The 21,020-nt window shown below is 48.3% G+C and overlaps 1 protein-coding gene across 2 annotated transcripts in view; it reads left to right on the forward strand.

Annotated features, from left to right (window-relative positions):
• Positions 1 to 15,269, forward strand: part of LOC119432994 (uncharacterized) — a 39,729-nt gene extending 24,460 nt beyond the window's left edge. Inside the window, exons 4-5 of one of the 2 annotated variants that reach the window (XM_037700135.2) lie at positions 11,351 to 11,422; positions 15,072 to 15,269. In XM_037700135.2, the coding sequence (XP_037556063.1) occupies positions 11,351 to 11,422; positions 15,072 to 15,199 (200 nt within the window). In that variant the 3' untranslated portion in view covers positions 15,200 to 15,269. The remainder of the gene's footprint in view (positions 1 to 11,350; positions 11,423 to 15,071) is intronic. The other variant, XM_049659232.1, reaches the window with a different exon arrangement.
• The last annotated feature ends 5,751 nt before the right edge of the window (positions 15,270 to 21,020 follow it).

The following is a 21,020-nucleotide window of genomic DNA, read 5'->3' on the forward strand; positions in this document are numbered from 1 at the left end:
AAGGAGTGGCAACAACGGCGGTAAGCGCACGCGCGGAGAGTTTTACAACTGAAGCTAGTCTAGTAACGTTGGCAACACCGACACCGCGTTGCAATGCCGACAACGCATTCCAGCAGACCCGCTCCGTGAATGCGTCTCTCTCTATGTCGCTCACATAGCGCGCAAAACCTCTTCACCTTGCCTAGGACTCTCTACGGACTCATAATCGCAGCTGCTCTTTCCCGGTCGGCACCGCGACTCCGCCTTCGGGCACCTTCTCACATTCCTGGAGGACACGGGGCTGTCGTGCAAATTGTGAATGCACCGCTTGGCTACCCCTGACAGTCAAGGGTAGTGAAATCACCTCGACCTTCTCTCTCTGTTTTCTTTAATTTTTCTTTCTTGTTTACATTCCCCGCGCCTTCCACAAGGCACTCAGTCGTGCTCCCTAAAGGGCTGCAGAAAATAGCGCCTCTTCCTCTTCACAACCATAATCTCTCTCGCAGAGCACGAGTATGCGAACGCGCCATCTGTCGACGAAGACGACGACGCTCGAACGCAATCATATGGTTCGCATAGATAGATAGATAAACTGTACTAGAAAGAGTTTGTCTGATGTTGTAGAAATATTTTGTCGAAGACTTTTATCTTGCCCCGAAGGGGCATTGCTAATGGTCGGGTCCATGGGCTCCGCTGACTCTTGCCATCTTCTCTGTTCTCTGGATCAGCTTGAGCTGGTCGTCGAGGGCCGAGCTGGACAGCAGTGCCTCCCATTGCTCCCTAGTGGTGTTCGTGTCGGGGTGTTCTATGTTGTGTAGCGTGCACTCCCACGTAATGTGGTATAGGGTTGGCGTGGCCTCACACCGCGGCCATTCGTCCCTGGTGCATGCGATGAAATATGTGTTCGGGTAAGTGCCTGTCTGGATCCCACGCCAGGCAGCGGCATCCTCCGTCTTTAGTTTCCGATGGGGTGGGGGATATCGCAAGCGACTCCCTCTGTGGTAGTTCAGGATTGTTGAATACTCGGGGTCAACTGAGTCAAGGTCATCTGCAGTCGGCGTGATGAGTGCTCGGTTATGTACAAATTCTCGAGCGGCTCTGTCGGCATACAGGTTACCCGTGATGGCAGCGTGGCCCGGTATCCCAATGATGGTTTTGGTGGTGTTGTCGTCAGTGTCCTCCTTGAGTATTCGGGCTACGACTTGTGCCGCAGGTCTTGCGATTCTTCCCTGTAGGAAGTTGCGGCAGGCCTGCTGGGAATCTGTGAGGATCGTCAGTGGTTTGTTTGCGTGTTGGCCTTCGCTGATGGCTAACGCGATAGCCAGCTCTTCGGCTTCCGTGATCGTGCAGGGGTGGGTCGATGCACTGGAGGTGACGGGGCCTCGGCGGTCACAGACCAATGTCACTACGCCCGTATTCTTCATCCCGTACATAGCGGCGTCCGTAAAACGGGCCGTGGTATGGAACCTAAATGTTTTCTCTATGTACTGGGCCCTCGCTTTCCTCCTTCCGGAGTGTAGGTTAGGGTCCATGTTGCGTGGTATTGGGGCAATGTGCTACCTTTTCTGGACGTGACGAGGTATCGTGCAGGTTTCTTGGGTTCGTAGTGTTGTGGCTTTGAAGCCCAAGCTTTGTAGGACCTGCCGGCCCGTGTGAGTCCGCGCAAATTTCTTTTGTTGTGAGACGTAAAGGGCTTCTGTGAGTTCGCTGAGGGTGTTGTGTAACCCCAGCGCCAATAATTTCTCAATCGATGTACTCATCGGCAGGTGGTTCGCATAAATGGATGATCTGCAAGCGTGGCTGTATAGCCTCGTGGTTACGACGCTCGCCTTGGGACTGGGGGTATGCGGGCTCGAATCCCACCTCGGCATGAAAGTTTCTTTTACTTCTTAGTTTCTTGACACGAACCACAAATTACGGCTGGCTTAAACAACTTCGCTGTTAGAAAAAATTACACCATCTTCCCGAGGGGAACCATGGGCTGATGCGGAGCATCGCGGTCGTTATAACGGCGTTAATTACGTTGTTATTACGGTGTTATTAGCGTTGTTAACTTGGTGTTATTACGCTTTTATTACGTGTTAACTTGCGTTGGTCACCATCACATCGCGTGAACGCCATGCTGCTGCTCGACGTTCTCGAACCGACGCTGCTTCACGTTGCCGAAGCTCAGGATCCGCTGCTCGAGGTTCACGAACCAACGCGGCTTCACGTTCTCGAAGGTCGGGTTCCGCCGCTCGCTTCGTACGTTTACGTTGAACTTCACGGTCCCGAACCTCAGGTTCTGCTGCTCGACGTTCACGAACCAACGCGGCTTCCCGTTCTCGAAGGTCGGGTTCCGCCGCTCGCTTCGTACGTTTACGTTGAACTTCACGGTCCCGAACCTCAGGTTCTGCTGCTCGACGTTCACGAACCAACGCGGCTTCCCGTTCTCGAAGCTCAGGATCCGCTGCTCGACGTTGACGTTTCGAAGCGGCTTCGCGTTTTCGAAGTGTGGAATCCGCTGCTCGACGCTGACGTTTCGAAGCGGCTTCGCGTTGGCGAACTGAATCTGGATCCGCTGCGCGTCACCGACGTTTACGTTCTGCGTCGCGAGCTCTTCTCTGCGCAGCCTTGTCTTCAGAGGGGCTCGCGGTTCTTTTAATGAACTGGCTGCTGCTGTTTGAAGATGTGCCAGACAGTTCGTTGACAGATTAGTTGGCGTCCATTCAGCGCATCGGACTGCGCAGCGTGACTAAACCCAATCAGCAACTGAGGCAGCGGCGCATGCACCGGGTTTATATAAGTAGCTGGCGCGGAGAGGAGGAGGAGAGAGAGAGGCGCGCATGCGCGCGCTATCGCACAGGTGGCGGATGAAGACACGGAGGGAGAAGCGCGTTATCGAACAGATGGCGTGGAGAGGGGGAGGGGAGGAGAGAGGCGTTATCGCACTGCTGGCGTGGAGAGAATGAGGAGAGGTGCGGACGGACGCCGACGCCGACGCCAACGACGCCGCGGGACAGGCCGCCGCAATAAGATGCTCCGCATCTAAAAAGAAAATCAGTAGCCCTTCCGTGTCGAGGAAATGGGGGTAAGCGAAGCTTGTCGTATGTCTCTTCTGTGTTCATCAGAAAGAATTGCACTGACGAGCACCACGTTGTGCTCGAACCACAACCGGGCAGACGCACTGCAGCTGGCTCTGAAGTTCCGGTTCATAAAATCGCGTTGAAACCTGGCCGCCGCACCAGAGAAGTTGGCGCTTGCGTTGCCGAGGCGTGTACCACTGGGTTCCTCGAGGTCAAGACACCGCTGACGTTTCGTCTCAACATCGCGCTCCTGCAACTCGGGGTCCGCGGCTCTTCGCTGACGTTTCGCCTGGGCTTCGGAAGCCCTCACGTTAGAATCAGCCCGTCGACGACGAGCCCTTTCCCGAGCGCGTTCGTTCTGGATGGATTTCCATGAAATTGCTTCAAAATTCAATCTGTCCGTTACCTAAGACAATACATGGCTCACACCCCCTTAAGAAATGGCTCATACCCCCGTAAACACGGCCTCCCCATTAAGACCACAGAAGAGAAGACAATTCTACGCTGGAATGATTAGCGGCAACGCAGCCAGCTGTGGACGCAGACGACGATCGCGGGAGCAGTGGCACTAGCGCGTGCCGAGCACGAGCACGGGCGCTAACCGAGGGTGCCAACGAGCCAGTTGCGGAAGGAGACGACACTCGAGCCAATGCTAGTGATGATAATTTTGTGCGTACATGAACACCACCGAAATCTGTGAATTATAACAAGCTGCTCTTGAAAAGACACAAGCCTGCGCGGCCCACACAGCACAGTCAGAGTGTGAGGTTGAGTACCGGCTCCATAGGAGCTCCATTTTCGGCACCACGCATTTCAGGGTCTTCGCGGTGAAGTCATTACGCGTCGTTTTCACGAGAAGGATCTGAACTGTCCGCCCGGCGTCAACGACGAGCTGCGGTTTGTGCTGCTCTCTGCACAGCGGTCTGCTGAGCCTGATATTGCCTGGTTGCAGCCGCGCGCGTAGCTCTACGATTCGCTCCTTCAGCAGCCGTTTGTATCTTGCGAGGAGGCGCTAATACGTGCACCGAAGAGTATCCAAACTATGTGGCGCACCTGCCACATTCCTTGACCCGTCGCACGGTACGTTGCTGTTGACGATGATGATGATGATGGTTTATTGGCATCCCCTTCGAAACGGGGTGGTGACAACTAGTCACCTAACCTGCTTGAGATAACCAGGTCCAGCTACATTCAGCATGCAAATGCTATATAAAATTGCTACATGTCGGGACACCTAGTCTAATGTAACGGAACTGCGAACCAAAGTTTGTACGTACGACCACGGAGTAAGATAAGACAGGAGCGCCGACTCCGCTTGTCTGGAAGGGACACATTCTGCAACGCCGGCTCCTGCTTCTCAGCGTGTTCGCCAGACGGCGCTACGAATGAAGAAAAACTCTGCAGCCGAGAGGAGCAAAGGCTCGGGGACTCTCTCGCGGCACCTGCTTGTCGCCTGCTCCGCGCACGCCCTGACGCCTGTAGCGCGCATAGCTCTTTCGGTTCACGGAGTAACGTTAGCAGGAGAAACAAGTCATGTATCATTTTATTAATTTATTTTATACAGGCCAAATGCAGGGCATTTGTCAGGTGGCCTACATGGAACTTTACAAGGCACAGGAACAAAAAATAACCAAATTACGGAAACTAAGACGGAAAGAAAAGCTATAGCAAATGATAAGGCGATATAACGGCAGTTCGGGTGGTCTCAAGCAATGACAGACAACAATGAAAAGAAGTTTTTATGGAAAAGCTGATCGACGTTTATCACTCTTTTTTACCTGAGCACGCATCAAGTGCTAAGATGCTTCGCTTGCTTCTTTGTTTCTCGCGGTGCTTTTCGTGTCGCCCGGTTCTCTTGCGAGCAGAATCGCCACATTCTCATTAAACATAATAATTAGGAATTCCTGCCAGTGTTTCCTGCTCATTATTTCACAAGAGAAGCTCTGATTATGTGTCTGCATAACTGGGGGAATCATCTCGAAGGCAAGGCTGAGAATTTACAGGGTAGCCAGCCGGCATTTACACTGGCTAACCTCCTTGTCTTTCTTTCCCTTTCTCTCACTCAATAATTACGGCATGTCTCTGGACAAGAAAAGGCACCTGCACTGTGGGTAGTTGTAGAGAAATTTAAATTGAGCTCCTCCCGTCCTTCCGCATTGGCGTCTTCTGGTTCCTCCTGGCATTCAGCATCATTGAGCTACGCCAGGTTTCCCTAAACAAATTGAAGGAACTGCTCCGCTTCGAAGTTGAGGCACTTTCTTTGCATCATCGCCTTTGTCTTTGCTGAAGTAACTATCAAAAATAAGCTGCTTCTCGAAGTGTCGCGCACATATTTTGTCCATTGCTTTAAGCGCTCGCTTACTTTCAGGAATTTTTTGACGCCACTGGTGCAGTAGTTGAAGATCAGATGGCGAAGCGAAGAGCGAAAACTTCTCGCGTCCTTTGCCATAACCAGATTTACAGCCGGGAACAAAATACTGTCCTGTTGCTCAGTCTCTTCACGCAAAAGTATCAAGATACCTTGTTCCGTCAGGCATGAATAAACATACTGCAGACATGGTAATCAAAGCGAGGAAGACGAAAATTTCGCACCTTCGCTTCCGCGCAGACGTAGAGGAGTTAAAAACAAGTACTTCTGTTGTGTCTTTTTGTACAGCATCATTTATCGTCTGTTTCCTCTAAAGACATCTAAAAATGTTTCGTATGCGTGCATAAAAGCGCTACCGCGTGTTTATTTGCGCTTTTGTTATTTGTGCGCATATATTTTTTCTGTTTGATTGCTGTCAAATTGAGACGGCCGAGCGTCCACGTTTGTAGCAGACGACACGCTCTGCGGGTGCCGCGCTGCCCGTTCTGCGCCGCCGTCGCTGCCGTCGCCGCCGGTCTCCGCCACTCAGCGCATGCGCACATGGAAGCAAGATGTTGAGTATTTTCCACGCGCCTCGACAGATGGCGCTACGCGATGTATAATTTGCGTTGCACGGTTTGTCCCGAGAGAATGCGTTGCGCGGCGGCGGAGTCGGCGCTCCTGTTTATCTTACTCCGTGCGTACGACGCAACCCGGCGAGCATGTCACATCGCGTGTCAAATGGCACGTGCGACACGATGATAATGATGAATATAATAATGGTGATGATAATGATTTAATGGCATTCTCTTTAAAACGGGACAGTGATAACCAGTCCCCTAGCTTGCTTTGTTTCATCAGGTATGCCATATATGTTTGTAACAGCGGAGCTGTTAACGCCGAACGTAATCTGTCTGGCGTTAACAGAAAATATGGGCCGATCCTAGCGGCAGTGCAGAACGGGTCCGAGCGCAATAACGCATACCCCAGTGATGTAGCGAAGCTGAGCCTGGATAAGTCTAGCTAAGCATGATTGGGACTACTTAAGCTTAGTCAGTCATATGTAGTCAATCGATAGCCAATCGATCAATAATCAATAAATTCCAGAAAATCCTGGAGATGACGTGGCAGTGCTTAGTCTAGCCCAAATACGTGACCAATACCTTGCGATAGCCAATCGGTAGCTAATGGATAATCAATCAATAATCAATCAATTCCGGAATATGCTGGGAATGACTTGGTAGTGCTCAGCCTACCCAAAAGCCAGGACTAGCTAGGTGCCCATCAGCTCCGCTGTCTCTTTAGCATTGCGCCTCCAGTGCAAGCTACCCTAATCTTTTTTTTTTTCGTTACAGCAATATTTATACAGCTCCATAATCTTCTTTTTTTACCTCAAAACTTGTCTGTCTACCTTGTACCGCTACCTATGCAACTGCTACAGGGCGTACCACCCGGTGTAATAATATGCAACAGCAATGCAAAAGGCGCACACATAGACGCTACGCGGAGCGCCTCTCACATCGCAAGACAAGTGGCCCGCTACGATGCTAATGATGATGATTATTATTTATTGGCACCCATTTTATTCATTTTATTCATTTCGTTTATTTATTGGTGAACGTTCCCCAGAACAGCTATATGCCTTAGTATTGGTGAACTTGTGTTACACAAAGAACAGAAAACAACAAAAACAGAAAATCTGAAAGAACAGGGATAGAAAAGGCAACAAAATTAAATTAAATCAAAGACATAAGTCATCATCATCATCATCATCAGCCTATATTTTATGTCCACTGCAGGACGAAGGCCTCTCCCTGCGATCTCCAATTACCCCTGTCTGGCGCTAGCGTATTCAAACTTGCGCCTGCAAATTTCCTAACTTCATCACCCCATCTGGTTTTCGTCCGTCCTCGACTGCGATTCCCTTCTCTTGGTATCCATTCTGTAACCCTAATGGTCCACCGGTTATCCAACCTACGCATTACATGGCCTGCCCAGCTCCATTTCTTCCGCTTAATGTCAACTAGAATATCGGCTATCCCCGTTTGTTCTCTGATCCACACCACTCTCCTCCTGTCTCTTAACGTTAGGTCTAACATTTTTCGTTGCATCGCTCCTTGTGCAGTATTTAACTTGTTCTCGAGCTTCTTTGTTAACCTCCAAGTTTCTGCCCCATATGTTAGCACCGGTAGAATGCAATGATTGAACACTTTTCTTTTCAACAACATAGGTAAGCTCCCAGTAAGAATATGGCAATGTCTGGCGTATGCACTCCAACCCAATTTTATTTTTTGTAAATTTTCTTCTCTCGATCAAGGTCCCCTGTGAGTAATTGACCTAGATAAACGTGCTCCTTTAAAGACTCTAGAGGCTGACTGGCGATCCTGAATTCTTGTTCGCTTGCTTGCTTGCTTGCTTGCTTGCTTGCTTGCTTGCCTTGAAAAGTGTTCGCTTGCCAGGCGATTGAACATTAACTTTGTCTTCTGCACAATATTCTTCAACCCCACTCTTACACTTTCTCGGTTAAGGTCCGCAATCATTTGTGGCAATTCGCAGACAATGTCGCATGCAAACCGAAGGTTGCTGATATACTCGCTGTTGCTTCTCACTCCTAAGCTTTCCCAGTCTAAGTGCTTGAATTCTTCTTCTAACCATGCAGTGAATACCATTGGAGAGGTTGTGTCTCCCTTCCTGAGCCTTTTCTTGATGCGCAACTTTCTACTTTTCTTGTGGAGAAGCAAGGTAGCTGTGGAATCTTTGTAGATATTTGCAAAGATATTCACGTATACTTCCTGTACTCTTTGATTACGCAATGACTCTGCGACTGCTGGTATCTCTACTGAATCAAACGCCTTTTCATAATCAATTAAAGTCATAAAGAGGGCAATGTGGAAAGTTGGGCGAGTTGGTGATTAATCATCATACCGTATTGGTGAAGCAGCGCACTGACAAGGACAAAGTGGAAAAACACAAGAATACACGACAATCGCTGCACTCGCAACTATTTTATTTTAGAACGAACATTTCATCTTTATATACCCTCCTACGTGAAAGATGTGCAAGGCCAGATTAACAGCACTTTTACAAAACATATATACGCACACACTCGGGCGTCAAATATAGGCAACATATTTTACACGCTGTGCGCTGCTTCACCAATACGGTATGATGATCATATACAGAGGTTGATTGTATTCCGTAGATTTCTCGATTACCTGATTGATGACATGAATATGATCCATCGTAGAATATCCCATCCTGAAGCCAGCCGGCTTTCTTGGTTGATCGAAGTCAAGTGTTGCCCTGATTTAATTGGAAATTATCTTGGGGAATATTTTATACAATACTGAAAGCAAGCTAATGGGCCTATATTTCGTCAGTTCTTTTAACGACTCGCTTCTTATGAATTAGCATAATGTTGGCATTCTTCCAGCTATCTGGTACACTTGAAGTCGTCAGGCACAGCGTATAAAGGGCCGCAAGCTTTTCAAGCATGATATCTCCTCCATCTTTGATTAAATCTACCGTTATTCCATCTTCTCCAGCAGCTTTTCCCCTGGTCCTGTGTTTCAAGGCCCTTCTAACTTCATCGCTGGTTATAGAAGGAGCCTCTGTATCCGGTTCATCACTATTTCGAATGAAAGTAGCTTGGCTAGTTTGGGCACTGTACAGGTCAGTATGGAATTCTTCCGCTGCTTTTACTATGTCATCGAAATTGCTGATGATATTTCCATGCTTATCTTTCAGTGCATACATCTTGCCTTGTCCTATGCCAAGTTTTCTTGTGTCTGATTTTATGTTGCGTCCATATTTTACGGCTTCCTGAATCTTTTCCACGTTATAATTTTGCATATCTCTTTCTTCTTGTTGATCAGTTTTGACAATTCAGCGAATTCTATCTGATGTCTTGACTTTGACATTTTCATGCTCTGTCGTTTCTTTATTAGGTCCTTTGTTTCTTGGGAGAGCTTACCTACTGTTTGCCTTGGGGCCTTACCTCCCGCTTCAGCTGCTTCTGAAATCAGATCTGTTAGGGTTTCATTCATTGTATCTATGTTATCTTCATCTTCCTGTTCTAAAGCTGCATATTTGCTTGCGAGCACCAGCCTGCATTGGTCTGCTTTTACCTTACTGCACCTAGGTTGGCCTGATTCTTCTTAACTAATTTTACTCTTTCTCTCTTGAAATTAAGAGAAATCCTATATCTCAAAACGTCGGATATTGCATGGTCACTGATCTTTACCATACCTAACTAACACTTCTACATCCTGCAGTATGCTCGCATCGGCAAAGAGTTTGAAATCTATTTCATTTCTCGTTTCTTCATTAGGGCTTTTCCAGGCCCACTTCCTGTTTTTACTCTTCCTGAAGAAGGTATTCATTATTCGAAGCCGATTGCTTTCCGCGAATTTTACCAACATATCTCCTCGAGTGTTCCTAGAATTGATGCCGTAGTTGCCAATTGTTTGCTCACCATCCTGCTTTTCCCCCACTATTGCATAGAAGTCGCCCATGAGAACAGTATACTGAGCTTGCACCTTTCTTATCGCTAATTCAACTTCTTCATAAAACTGTTCTATTTCTTCATCATCGTGTCTGGAGGTTGAGCTACCTTCATTCTATACCTCCTATTCAGCTTGACAAAGACCCTCTCATTAATGCTGTAAAATTCATCAATGTTTCCCGCTATGTCCGTATGGACTAGACGTCCTACCCTGTATTCTCTCTTATCTGGAAGACCTCTGTAGCCGAGGACGTGGCCGTTAGTAAGCACTGTATAGGCCTCACCTGTTCTTCTTACCTCGCTACCCAGCGCACCATAAGATCACTTTTGAACTTTATGTGTGAGACGGGCTTAGACGGTCGTCTTTAGGACCTGTGCAGTGTGCAGTGTGCGAAATGTGTTTGTGCGATGACGTTTTCTGTGGACAACACTACTCCTGTGTGTAGTGTGTGAAAAGTGCACAACCGCGTATTGGACAACGTGTGTAAATAGTAGCTCATTTTACGATATCATAATCACCTGCCACCTGCCTCTCCCTGTATCTCCCACTTCCCCTTACCCCAGTGAGGAGTAGCAGCTAGAGACACGCTCTCCAGGCCGACCTCTCCTCCCTTCTCTTCATTAAAATCTACTCTCTCTCTCTTACCTCGCTAAGGCCAATATTGTCCTAGGCAATGCCTGATAATTCCTCAAACAGCCCTGCTAAGCTAGCCTCACTCCAGAGGGTGCGCGTGTTGAACGTTGCCAGGTTGAGTTCCCAGTGGCAGCCTGTCCCGACCCAGAGATTCTTAGCACCCTCTGCCGCGTCGCAGGTCTGACTGCCGCCTTGGTCAGGTGCTCCGAAGCCGCTGAGGACTGAAGACCATGGGTTAATTGCAGGAGTCATGAGGGACGTAGGGGCCGAATATTGCACCAGGGAGGCCAATTCCTGTTCTGATGAGGGAGTGACATTGTTGAAGCTTAGTGGGCCTTCCTAATTTGGTTGCACCTGGACTAATATAGCCCACTAGCTCTCGGCAATTTCTTTTAGCCGGTGGTAGGCGCCACTCCATGCCTGAAAGAGTAGTAAACTGGTGGAGGATTACGACCTTCGGAATACAGATCCGGTGCTCTACCTCTTCTCCACGCCACCACCGTTATAGTAAAGTGTATTATGTAGTCAAACATGCTTAACACAAGCAGGCTGGCCGATAATTTCTTGGCGCCCTGTTTCGAAGAGGGTGCCAATTAAAATCATAATATTCATCACAATTGTCATGATTATTGTCATCCCTTCACGTATACGTCTTTTTAAGCCATTATGATACAAAGGGATATGTTTATGGACAAGCTCAGGCTTCCATTACCTAACTCAGTTACCCCTATACGCATCCAACTGTATCACATCTTAATGTTTTATTTGTTTGCTGCGGACGTTTCTCTAATGCTCATGATGCGCTATATCTTTTATAAAAGCTAAAGGAACACCATACACGTTTCGCTTTTGGAACTCGGATGAAAAGTGCGGCATCTTTACGTACCCGCCAGGTAAGAGCCATATGAGGCTAGAGTGTCTCTATCTCTCTCTCCTCTTTTTGACTGCCTGCTCCTTCCAAATTAGTGTAAATTCTTCACTTTCATAAAAGAGCATGTAGCTATATCTATTAAAGTAATAGGTTTTTATGCTTTTGGGTTTGTAGGCGGCCGGTACTTGTGCGCTGCTATATCATTACAGTTGGCGGCGGCGGTGACGTCTGGTTAGAGGAGGAGCATGCGCCCTTACTGGTCCGGTAGCTTAGAACGTTCGGAAGCTCGTGCCCAGCACATCGTCCTTTTTAAGGCGAAAGCCTTATATGCCTCATGGTGAGGTCTCGTTTAAAAGGCGTTTCAAAGGCGCGTATGGTCGTTATAAAATGCTCTTAGGATAAGAGGCGATAATGCGCACAAAACCGCGATAAAGGGTAGCAGAATGATTAAGCAACTGAACTGATGATGATAATGGGTATACCGAGAGGTGAATGAGATGAATTAAGAGTGAATTTATGGTGAATTAAGAGCGAACTGATGGTGAATCAGAGGGGTTTAGGTGGCCGAAAGGAGCCAAACGAAAGGTAATGATCAGATATATAGTGAGCTAAGACTATGAAGAGTAAATGAGAGTGAATTAAGAATGAATGAAGGTGAACCAAGCAGTGGTAGTGTCAATGAAGACTGAATAAAGTGGGAATCAAGAGTGAATCAAGGCGTTATGGAGTAGGGGAGTGACTTTAAAAATATGTATGTGACATTTGACGCTCCATGTGTTAGTGACTCAGCAAAAAAAAGTGCCGAGTCACAGTTCGAGTTTGGTGAATCATAGGAGGGAGACTTGCATAAATAGCATGATGACTTGCAAAAATGACTGTAAATTGTGGTTTCAGAGTCATGATGACTCCGCAAAAAAAAAAAGTGGTCGTCGTGTCATTGAGCTAGCGGCTCTCGGGCTTTCGCCTTCAAGTCGTCTTGGTTGTACCATAAGGGACCCCTAGTAATTTTTGTTAGGCAGCTATCGAGAACGGCCATTTGTTCAGTGAGGCTCGGCATTTCGATCGCCCGCACGACACCGTTCTAAGCGTGTACGCTTCCCTCTCCAAGTCGCCTAAATGAGATTTACACAGACGTCAAGCGTTCACCTTGACTAACCATTATGACCGAAGGCGGTTAAAATGCACATGTTAACTTGGCTCCTTTCTAGGTGCTTGAGAAGGGAGCCATTGCAACGTGTGGATTTTAGTGATTATTGATGGCACTTATGGTTGAAACCAGCCGAGCGACTGTATAACTTTAGGCTTATTCGCGCGGTAACGTCACGCCAGATATTATAGTCGCGATAAGAGCTTGGCTATTGCGAGGCGTGAACAGGGCGTGTTGACATTTCGGGGCGCGTCTTCGGAAATATGCCGGAAATGAGTTGAATGTAGCGGCCGGCTACCTGCGCCGCGCAGGAGCGTCAATATTCCTCTCACTATTACTGGGTATCTACTAGCAAAAAAGATATTGAGAAAAAATATTGCATCAGTCGCACGGCGGCATTAGATAATGCTTAATCGCATGTCAATGAATATAAAGATGTTTGGATCGTGCCCAACAAGTTGCTTTTCAAAAGCTTGCAGTTCTTCCTATCAAAGGGGTTTCAGTGATCAATCGCATTCTCCATAAATATAAGGATAACTGCACTTCCATTTGACCCGAAGAAACTATGGTATTTATATACAATATATTTATTTTACTTTGTGATGTGGTGGGCCAGGAGCCTTATTTGCATTTTTCTCACGTGAAAAAAGGCAATCTCCAACATGTCCCGGTCCCCACATCTGCTTATTTATTCACGTTATTTTAAGAATGAGAGCGTATTTTCTTTCTAGTTATATGAAATTGACGTAACCTGAACATTAAAACTCGTGAATCGCTCTCCGGGACCACATTTCAGCTATTTAATTTTGAGGGACGCAGTACATTTCACCGAACCACTGTAAGTTGAAATTCGAATAATGTAGGGAAATATCATTGGCCAGATGATTGACAGACGAGGCTGATCAACAAAAAGTCGCTAATGTCGGAGGTGATGATATCGGGAACAAATCAATTGTTATCGGAATGCTCCTGAATTGCATATTTGATTGGAACCTTATTAGCTTTGTTTGCAGGCGACGCAGCTAAGGAAACAAGCGCGGTTGAGACTTGCGACACCTTATCAACGTGCGGTTGAATAGGTTCTTTTTAAGATGGGTATTTATATATAAATTGAAGAACTGGTCTCACATTTTGTAACGTTTGCCTTCATTTTCAATTCCAGTTTTATGAATGAGCCTAGGCCTAGGGCCCCGTGGATTATCACAGCGATGACCGCGGCACGGCGGCATCTGAGCCACGTTATAACCAATGAGGAATAGTTTGACCGAATGGTCAAACAGATTGTCTGGAAATACCACCCCTGGGTTAATAACTGTCTACATGCATGTAGCTACGATGTTTTCTTTTCAATGGTCATCAATCACAGAAATGGCGGTGCCCAGATCACAAGGAATGACAATTTTAACAGCGGAGCTGTTTAAGCTTGGCAAAATTTCGGTGTGCAGCGCTAAAACTAGTTGAGCGAGGAGAAGTGCACGGTCGCTCAACCTCGCTCCGATCACGTGTTCACACAGAGTCATGAAAGCGTGCGCGCAGCGGCGCCAGGCATTTCTACACTCTACCTAGATATGGCTCGACCTAAGCGCACTTTGACGCCGGAAGAATAGGCTGCCCGACGAGATAAGCACCTTCAAGCCACGCGGCAAAGGAATCGCGGTCTTCGTGCCGATCCAAACTTCCTCGCCAACAAAGCCGCCGATATGCGACGTCGCCGAGCCGATCCGGAATACCGAGAACGCGAGAATCAAGCCAAGCGTCAACGCCCGGCCTTGCACTGATAGCCCAACCTTGCCTAGAAAAAGCCACGTTAAGCCACGTTAAGCTTACATCAACTAGTTGCTAAGGAACATCGCCCAGTTCCGCTGTTTCTTCAGACTTGGCACCGCTAGTGTCAAGCTGGCCGCATTTTTTATTTGAGAAGTATAACATCCGAAATGGCATGCTACCAGCTGTATGCAATAAAGGTTTTGCGACACTTTCACGGCCTCACGAAATTTTAAGGTCCTCGCACTATGACGTCAGAAACGGTTACCGGGAAAAAGAACACACCTAAGCCGCATGCAAATACACGGTCGGTTCATACTCACGTGGGTCGTACCGTCTAGTTTGATTACGGGTCCATCAAGGGAGTCGAAATTCGTTGCATGTCTGTCACAGCAGTGGCGGCTCTAATTACACAGCCTTGCTGTACATTCGGCATGATGCATAATTGCATTTATATTTATAAGTTTCTTGTTGTAGTTCTTTCTTATGCCATACGGCAGCCGTTCTCGAAAAAAGAATACCAGTCAGACTTACCGCATAAGCACTAACATGGAAATTTCACTGCGGAACAACGCTCCGCTCATTTAATGACCTGCTATTCGGAGTCAGAACCCAGAAGGTATTCGCAATCCAATAAAAACATGATATTGAGGGCGCAATGGAATACAACTTCTGTCACCGCTTGCACTTTTGATGACTTGTAGTGCTGGACGCCCCAAATAAGTGTAGAGAAAATAAACCTGTGTTTTTCTTCTTGCAGATGACAGATGCGAACAGATTGTTTGGGGCTCAGTTGTACGAGCAAACGCTACATCTTGCAACGAAGCATACAAGACAATTTGTGGCACGAAACGCTACAATGAATACAAAGAATCTTGTGGAATTTAATAAGCTGACAGTGTTTGCTGGAGCTGATAGTGAAAATGGCTTACTGATCCTCAGCAGGTTACAAAATAAATAGTTATCGTATCCCAAACAAAGTGTCTTAAGATTTGTCGCAGCATCAACAGAAACCATCCTATGTCCCGATTGTAGTCGCACGTATCGCACGGTTTTCATTTCCCTCATCAAAAGTCACAGGCCTGCGCGGCACACGCAGCACAGTCACAGTGTAAGCTGGTGGAGCGGCTCAAGAGTAGCTCCAGTTTGGGCACCACGCACAACAGGTCTTCGCGGCAGTCTGTTCGCCTCGTTTAGACGCGAACGATCTTAACTGTCCGCCCGGCATCGACGGCAATCTGCGGCTTGTAATGCTCGCTCCACAGCAGTCTGCTGAGCCCGATCAAGCCTTACAACTACAACTTACATGTCGGGCGCGCCGCGTTTGCAGGCACCTTAACTAGATGGCGCCACCAAACTGGCTCGGCAGCTCGGGAGCGCGTTGATTGCGCGCCTCGTCTGAATCGCACATCGTCGTCTGCGCCTGCGGACGCTGCGTTTGCAGGCATCTTACCTAGACGGCGCCACCATAATGGCGGTGGCTCGAGTCGTCTCGCCCTGCGTTTGCCTTAGGGTATTTTCCGCGGCCCGATAGCAAGGGTTTGCGTGGCTCAGTGGTAGAGTATCCGACTCCCACGCAGCGGGCGCGGGCTCGATCCCGGCGATAATCGGGTACTTTTTCGCGTTTCCGGCGATAGCAGTTACGCGGCGGACGCCGCTGGCGGCGGAATCATCGCGACCTGAAACGGCTATTGAAATGATCCCATAACGGCTTACGCTGTATAATCATAGGAGCATTATTGTCACTTTAATAAGGTATTATGGCGATAGCTGCACGTATTGCATAGGGGCTTGATGGTGAAGGTACACACGGGACATAAAGAGTCCTGCAGCACTCTTTTATAATGATAAATGAATCATTATTTATCAGGCAAGAGAATGTTTCCGTTAACACCTGAGCCAAACATTATTCAAATTCCTGCCGCGGGTAACGTAAAATGCTTGCGTAAAAATTGGTCATGCTTTCCTACGGCTCCGTCAAAACCCCGCCATTAAACTGCACAGACGCTAAGGCGCCCTCATACGATAATTGGCTAGATGTACTAACACACCAGAATCATCATTAAATTTTCTACCAATGGCCAAAAAGTGTCTGCAGGGTAACGACGTTCACGGTTTTTTAAGCTTCAAAAATTACGAAATACAACTTCGTTCAAAGTGTCCACGTAAAAATTCTGTTTTGTACTTCCGACACTTCGGCGACCGTCATCCGCTCGATTTGTGCCGCCTTCTCCGGAGCGCTAGACCGCGGCGTGGCTGAAGTCTGACTGCAACCGCAGTGCGCGTCGGCGTGTTGCGTCTGTCTATCTGTTTGTGTGTAGGCTTATCTCTCCCTCTTCGGAAGTGAGCAGAGGTGTCCGAAACATGCTACACTTATTTGCGCCGTGTCGCTTTCAGGGATCTCAGCCCCCTTTAAAACGCAAGAACGAACCATGATGCCGCTGTCATCAGTGCAGCAGACTTCTGCACCGGATACTCTATGCAGGATGTCTCAGTGCTGTGTTGTTTTTCATAGACCGAGTAAATTTATCTTAGCTACAATCACCTGAAACCACGGTTCGAATTGCTGTAGTTGTATACATTTTAACCTTATATCTGGCACAAACTAAAGAGATGAACTTGACAGTTTTTTGTCTTGGCAGAATAGAATGCCGATTTTGTGTTGTCATATTTTCGGAAACAAGGTGTGTTTCACAAGATGACGAGTATAATTTTTTTTGTTACACATATTTTTACATGAACCACCGTGATCAAGGTGGCGCAGGTGTCTCAATGCTTGTTTCAACTTTATTTAACTCTCAGCTTCTCTCTGAATTCTGTTGCATTAATCAGCACTATCTAGCGATCAAATTTTCTGTGTTTGCTACCGGCCGCCATCAGGGAATTTTTTGCTGCTTTTATCGTATTTAGATTCACTGTTAGAATTTGCTGACATCAACAATTATCAAATAGTTCTTGGGGGTCACTTAAATATAAATATGACCGCTCAGAATAACCTGAAACAAGAATTTCAATCTCTCTTAAATATCTATCGCTGTCAAAACGTCATTACGTCGCCAACGCGAGTTACAACAACATGTGAGACTGCATTGGATTCGTTCATAACGAACTGTGACAATATCTTCTGTAAAAGCTGGTGTTTTAGAATACGCAGTTAGTGATCACTTCCCTGTGTTCGTATTCATTGCCCCTGCTGTTGAAAAACAAAAACAATCGTATCAAGCGTTTTCTTATAGGCTCATAAATACTAGCACGTTGTCTGCTTTCCGACATTGTCTTGCCTGTGTTTCTTGGAATGATGTATATGAAGAAAAATCGCAGATGTGGCTTATGACATGTTCATGACGTCATCATGACAGCATGACGTCATCATGCTGTCATTGACTGTTCGCGCGCAGAAGTTTCGCTTTTATCACTATGTGAATCACTGCTGACCGGCTCTCCTCGCGTTGCCGATAAACTCATTGTTGATGCCGACACAACCATACCCCCTGAGTCGTCGCTGGCTGTTGTCCTGTCGTCTGCTGCCGACTCTGACGCCACTGTAGTGTTCACGCCGTCCGATGTGTTTGCTCAGCGCAAGGGCATCGTTCTTCCGCTTGCCGTGCTCACTATAACATCTGGGTCAACTGTTATGCTGGTCACCAACTACTACCAGTACCCGATCAGCCTACTGCGTGGAGAGACCCTAGGATACGTGCAGGCGGTCGACTATGTTGACGATCTCGATGTTCCTACCGACTCCCACCGTTGTTACGTTGACGCCATCGCTTCTGTCTCAGACTCATCGTCTTCATTGTGTTTTGACAACGCCATCGACCCTGCTCTTTCCCCATCTCATCACCGCCAACTTCTTGCTCTCCTTCACAAGTTTCTTTCTTCTTTCGACTGCCATCAGACGTCATTGGGCCGTGCCACCGGTGTTTCTCACACCATCGACACCGGTTCCCACTCCCCCTTGCGACAGCGCCCGTATCGTGCATCGGCCAAAGAGCGACGAGTCATCACAGAGCACGTGGACGACATGCTCAAACGGGAAGTCATCCGTCCTTCTCAAAGTCCTTGGTCTTCACCTGTCGTGTTGGTAAGAAAAAAAGATGGCTCCATTCGTTTTTGTGTCGACTACAGACGCCTAAACAAGATAACAAGAAAAGACGTTTATCCACTGCCTCGAATCGATGACGCTCTCCACTGCTTGCAAGGCGCAGAATATTTCACTTCCTTGGATCTGCGCTCCGGGTACTGGCAAGTTCCAATGGCCGAACCTGACCATCCGAAAACCGCATTCGTTACACCCGATGGCCTCTACGAGTTTAACGTCATGCCCTTCGGGTTGCGCAACGCGCCTGCTACTTTTGAGCGTATGATCGATACCATCCTTCGCGGCCACAAATGGAAGACATGTCTATGTTACCTCGACGACATCGTCGTCTTCTCAACCGATTTTCCGACACACCTCGCTCGCCTGCATAACATTCTGACCTGTCTCGCCTCTGCCGGCCTACAGCTCAACCTCAAAAAGTGCCGTTTTGCTGCAAGCAAGTTAACCATCTTGGGTCACGTAGTCTCAAAGGACGGCGTCCTCCCGGACCCAGACAAGCTCCGCGCTGTTGCAGACTTCCCTACGCCCACGTCTATCAACACCCTCAGAAGTTTTATTGGCTTATGTTCGTATTTTCGTCGCTTCGTACGCAACTTCGCATCCATCATGGCACCCTTGACAAGTTTACTTTCCGACAGTAACGGCATAGCAGCGTGGTCACCTGAATGTGATGCGGCATTTCAGCAGTTGCGCCACTTGTTGACTTCACCACCTATTCTTCGCCACTACGACCCTGCTGCTCCTACGGAAGTTCACACTGACGCCAGCGGAGTTGGCCTTGGTGCGGTCTTAGCGCAACGGAAAGCTGGCTATGATGAATACGCCGTCGCCTATGCTAGCCGTACTCTGAAGAGAACAGAATTAAATTACTCAGTGACAGAAAAGGAGTGCCTGTCGATCGTCTGGGCACTAAGCAAGTTTCGTCCATACCTTTACGGCCGTTCTTTCGCCGTAGTTACAGACCACCATGCCCTTTGTTGGCTTTCTTCCTTGAAAGACCCGTCGGGACGCTTAGGACGTTGGGCGCTTCGCTTGCAAGAGTACGACATCCGCGTCATGTACCGCTCCGGTCGCAAGCACTCCGACGCTGATGCGCTCTCCCGCTCCCCACTGACGCCTGACTTGGCGTCTTTGTCAGACTCCGCGTCCACCCTGTCACCATTGGCCATCACCGACATGCACACAGAGCAGCGCATGGACCCAACACTTGCAATGTTACTTGACTACCTTGCCGCTCCGTCTGATGTCCCTTCGACACGAGCACTGCGTCGCCAAGAAACCCACTTTTCCGTGCGAGACAACATTCTATATCGCCGCAACTATATGCCGGACGGTCGGAAATGGCTCCTTGCTATACCTCGTCATATGCGCTCTGACATCTGCGCATCTTTTCACGCTGATCCCCTAAGCGCTCATGCCGGCGTCCTCAAAACTTACACAAGGTTGCGTCAGCGCTATTATTGGCGAGGCATGTACAACTTTGTGCAAAAGTACATTCAGGCTTGTACTACTTGCCAACAGGGCAAGACACCTACTCACCATTTCACAGGACCGTTGCAGCCGCTACCATGCCCGGCTTGTCCGTTCGACCGCGTCGGCATCGACCTCTACGGCCCGCTTCCATGCAGCGGGTGTGGAAATCGGTGGATTATTGTCGGCGTAGATCATCTTACTCGCTACGCTGAGACTGCAGCTCTGCCGGCAGCGACCGCCCGTGAAGTTGGGTTTTTCATCCTTCGCAATTTTGTTCTTGGCCACGGTGCTCCCCGAGAACTACTGAGTGATAGGGGCCGTGTCTTCTTGTCGGAGGGTGTCGAAGCCCTCCTCACGGAGTGCAGGATCATTCACCGAAAATCAACCGCATACCATCCCCAAACCAACGGCCTGACCGAACGGTTCAATCGCACACTTGGCGACATGTTGCGGATGTATATTTCATCCGACCACTCCAACTGGGACACCGTACTCCCCTTTGTCACGTTCGCATACAACACCGCGACGCAAGCGACTACCGGCTTTTCCCCGTTTTTACTTGTGTATGGCCGAGAGCCTTCCTGCCCTTTGGACACCATACTGCCGTACCAACCTGATGCCGCAGAGTACACTCCGCTTTCCGAAGTCGCCAAGTATGCTGAAGATTGCCGTCAGCTGGCACGTTCTCTCACTAGCGAGACTCAAGAACGTCAATAGACACGACATGACGATACTCATCAACCACCACCCAGCTTTGCTCCCGGTTCACTTGTTTGGCTTTGGATACCAGCCCATATTCCTGGCCTCTCTTCCAAACTCCTGGCGCGTTATCACGGTCCGTACCGTATCATCAATGCCACTTCACCGGTCAACTACATCGTTGAGCCGCTCACAGTGTCACCAGACCTGCGTCGTCGCGGGCGAGAGACAGTACATGTCAACCGCCTGAAACCGTATTACGACCCACTCATCTTCTCTGCGCCCTGAGTCGCCAGGGTGGCTATGCTTCGCTCCCGGGGCATTGTAATGAAGCAGAGGCGCCCCTGGGTATGTGCCGACTGAAGAGGAAGACGAAGGACCGTGCCGTGATCGCGAGAGAACCCCGTGCTACAAACAGTCCCTTGCAGTGCCTAC

Source organism: Dermacentor silvarum, chromosome 11 (genome assembly GCF_013339745.2).
Source record: "Dermacentor silvarum isolate Dsil-2018 chromosome 11, BIME_Dsil_1.4, whole genome shotgun sequence".
Taxonomy (NCBI): Eukaryota; Metazoa; Arthropoda; class Arachnida; order Ixodida; family Ixodidae; genus Dermacentor; species Dermacentor silvarum.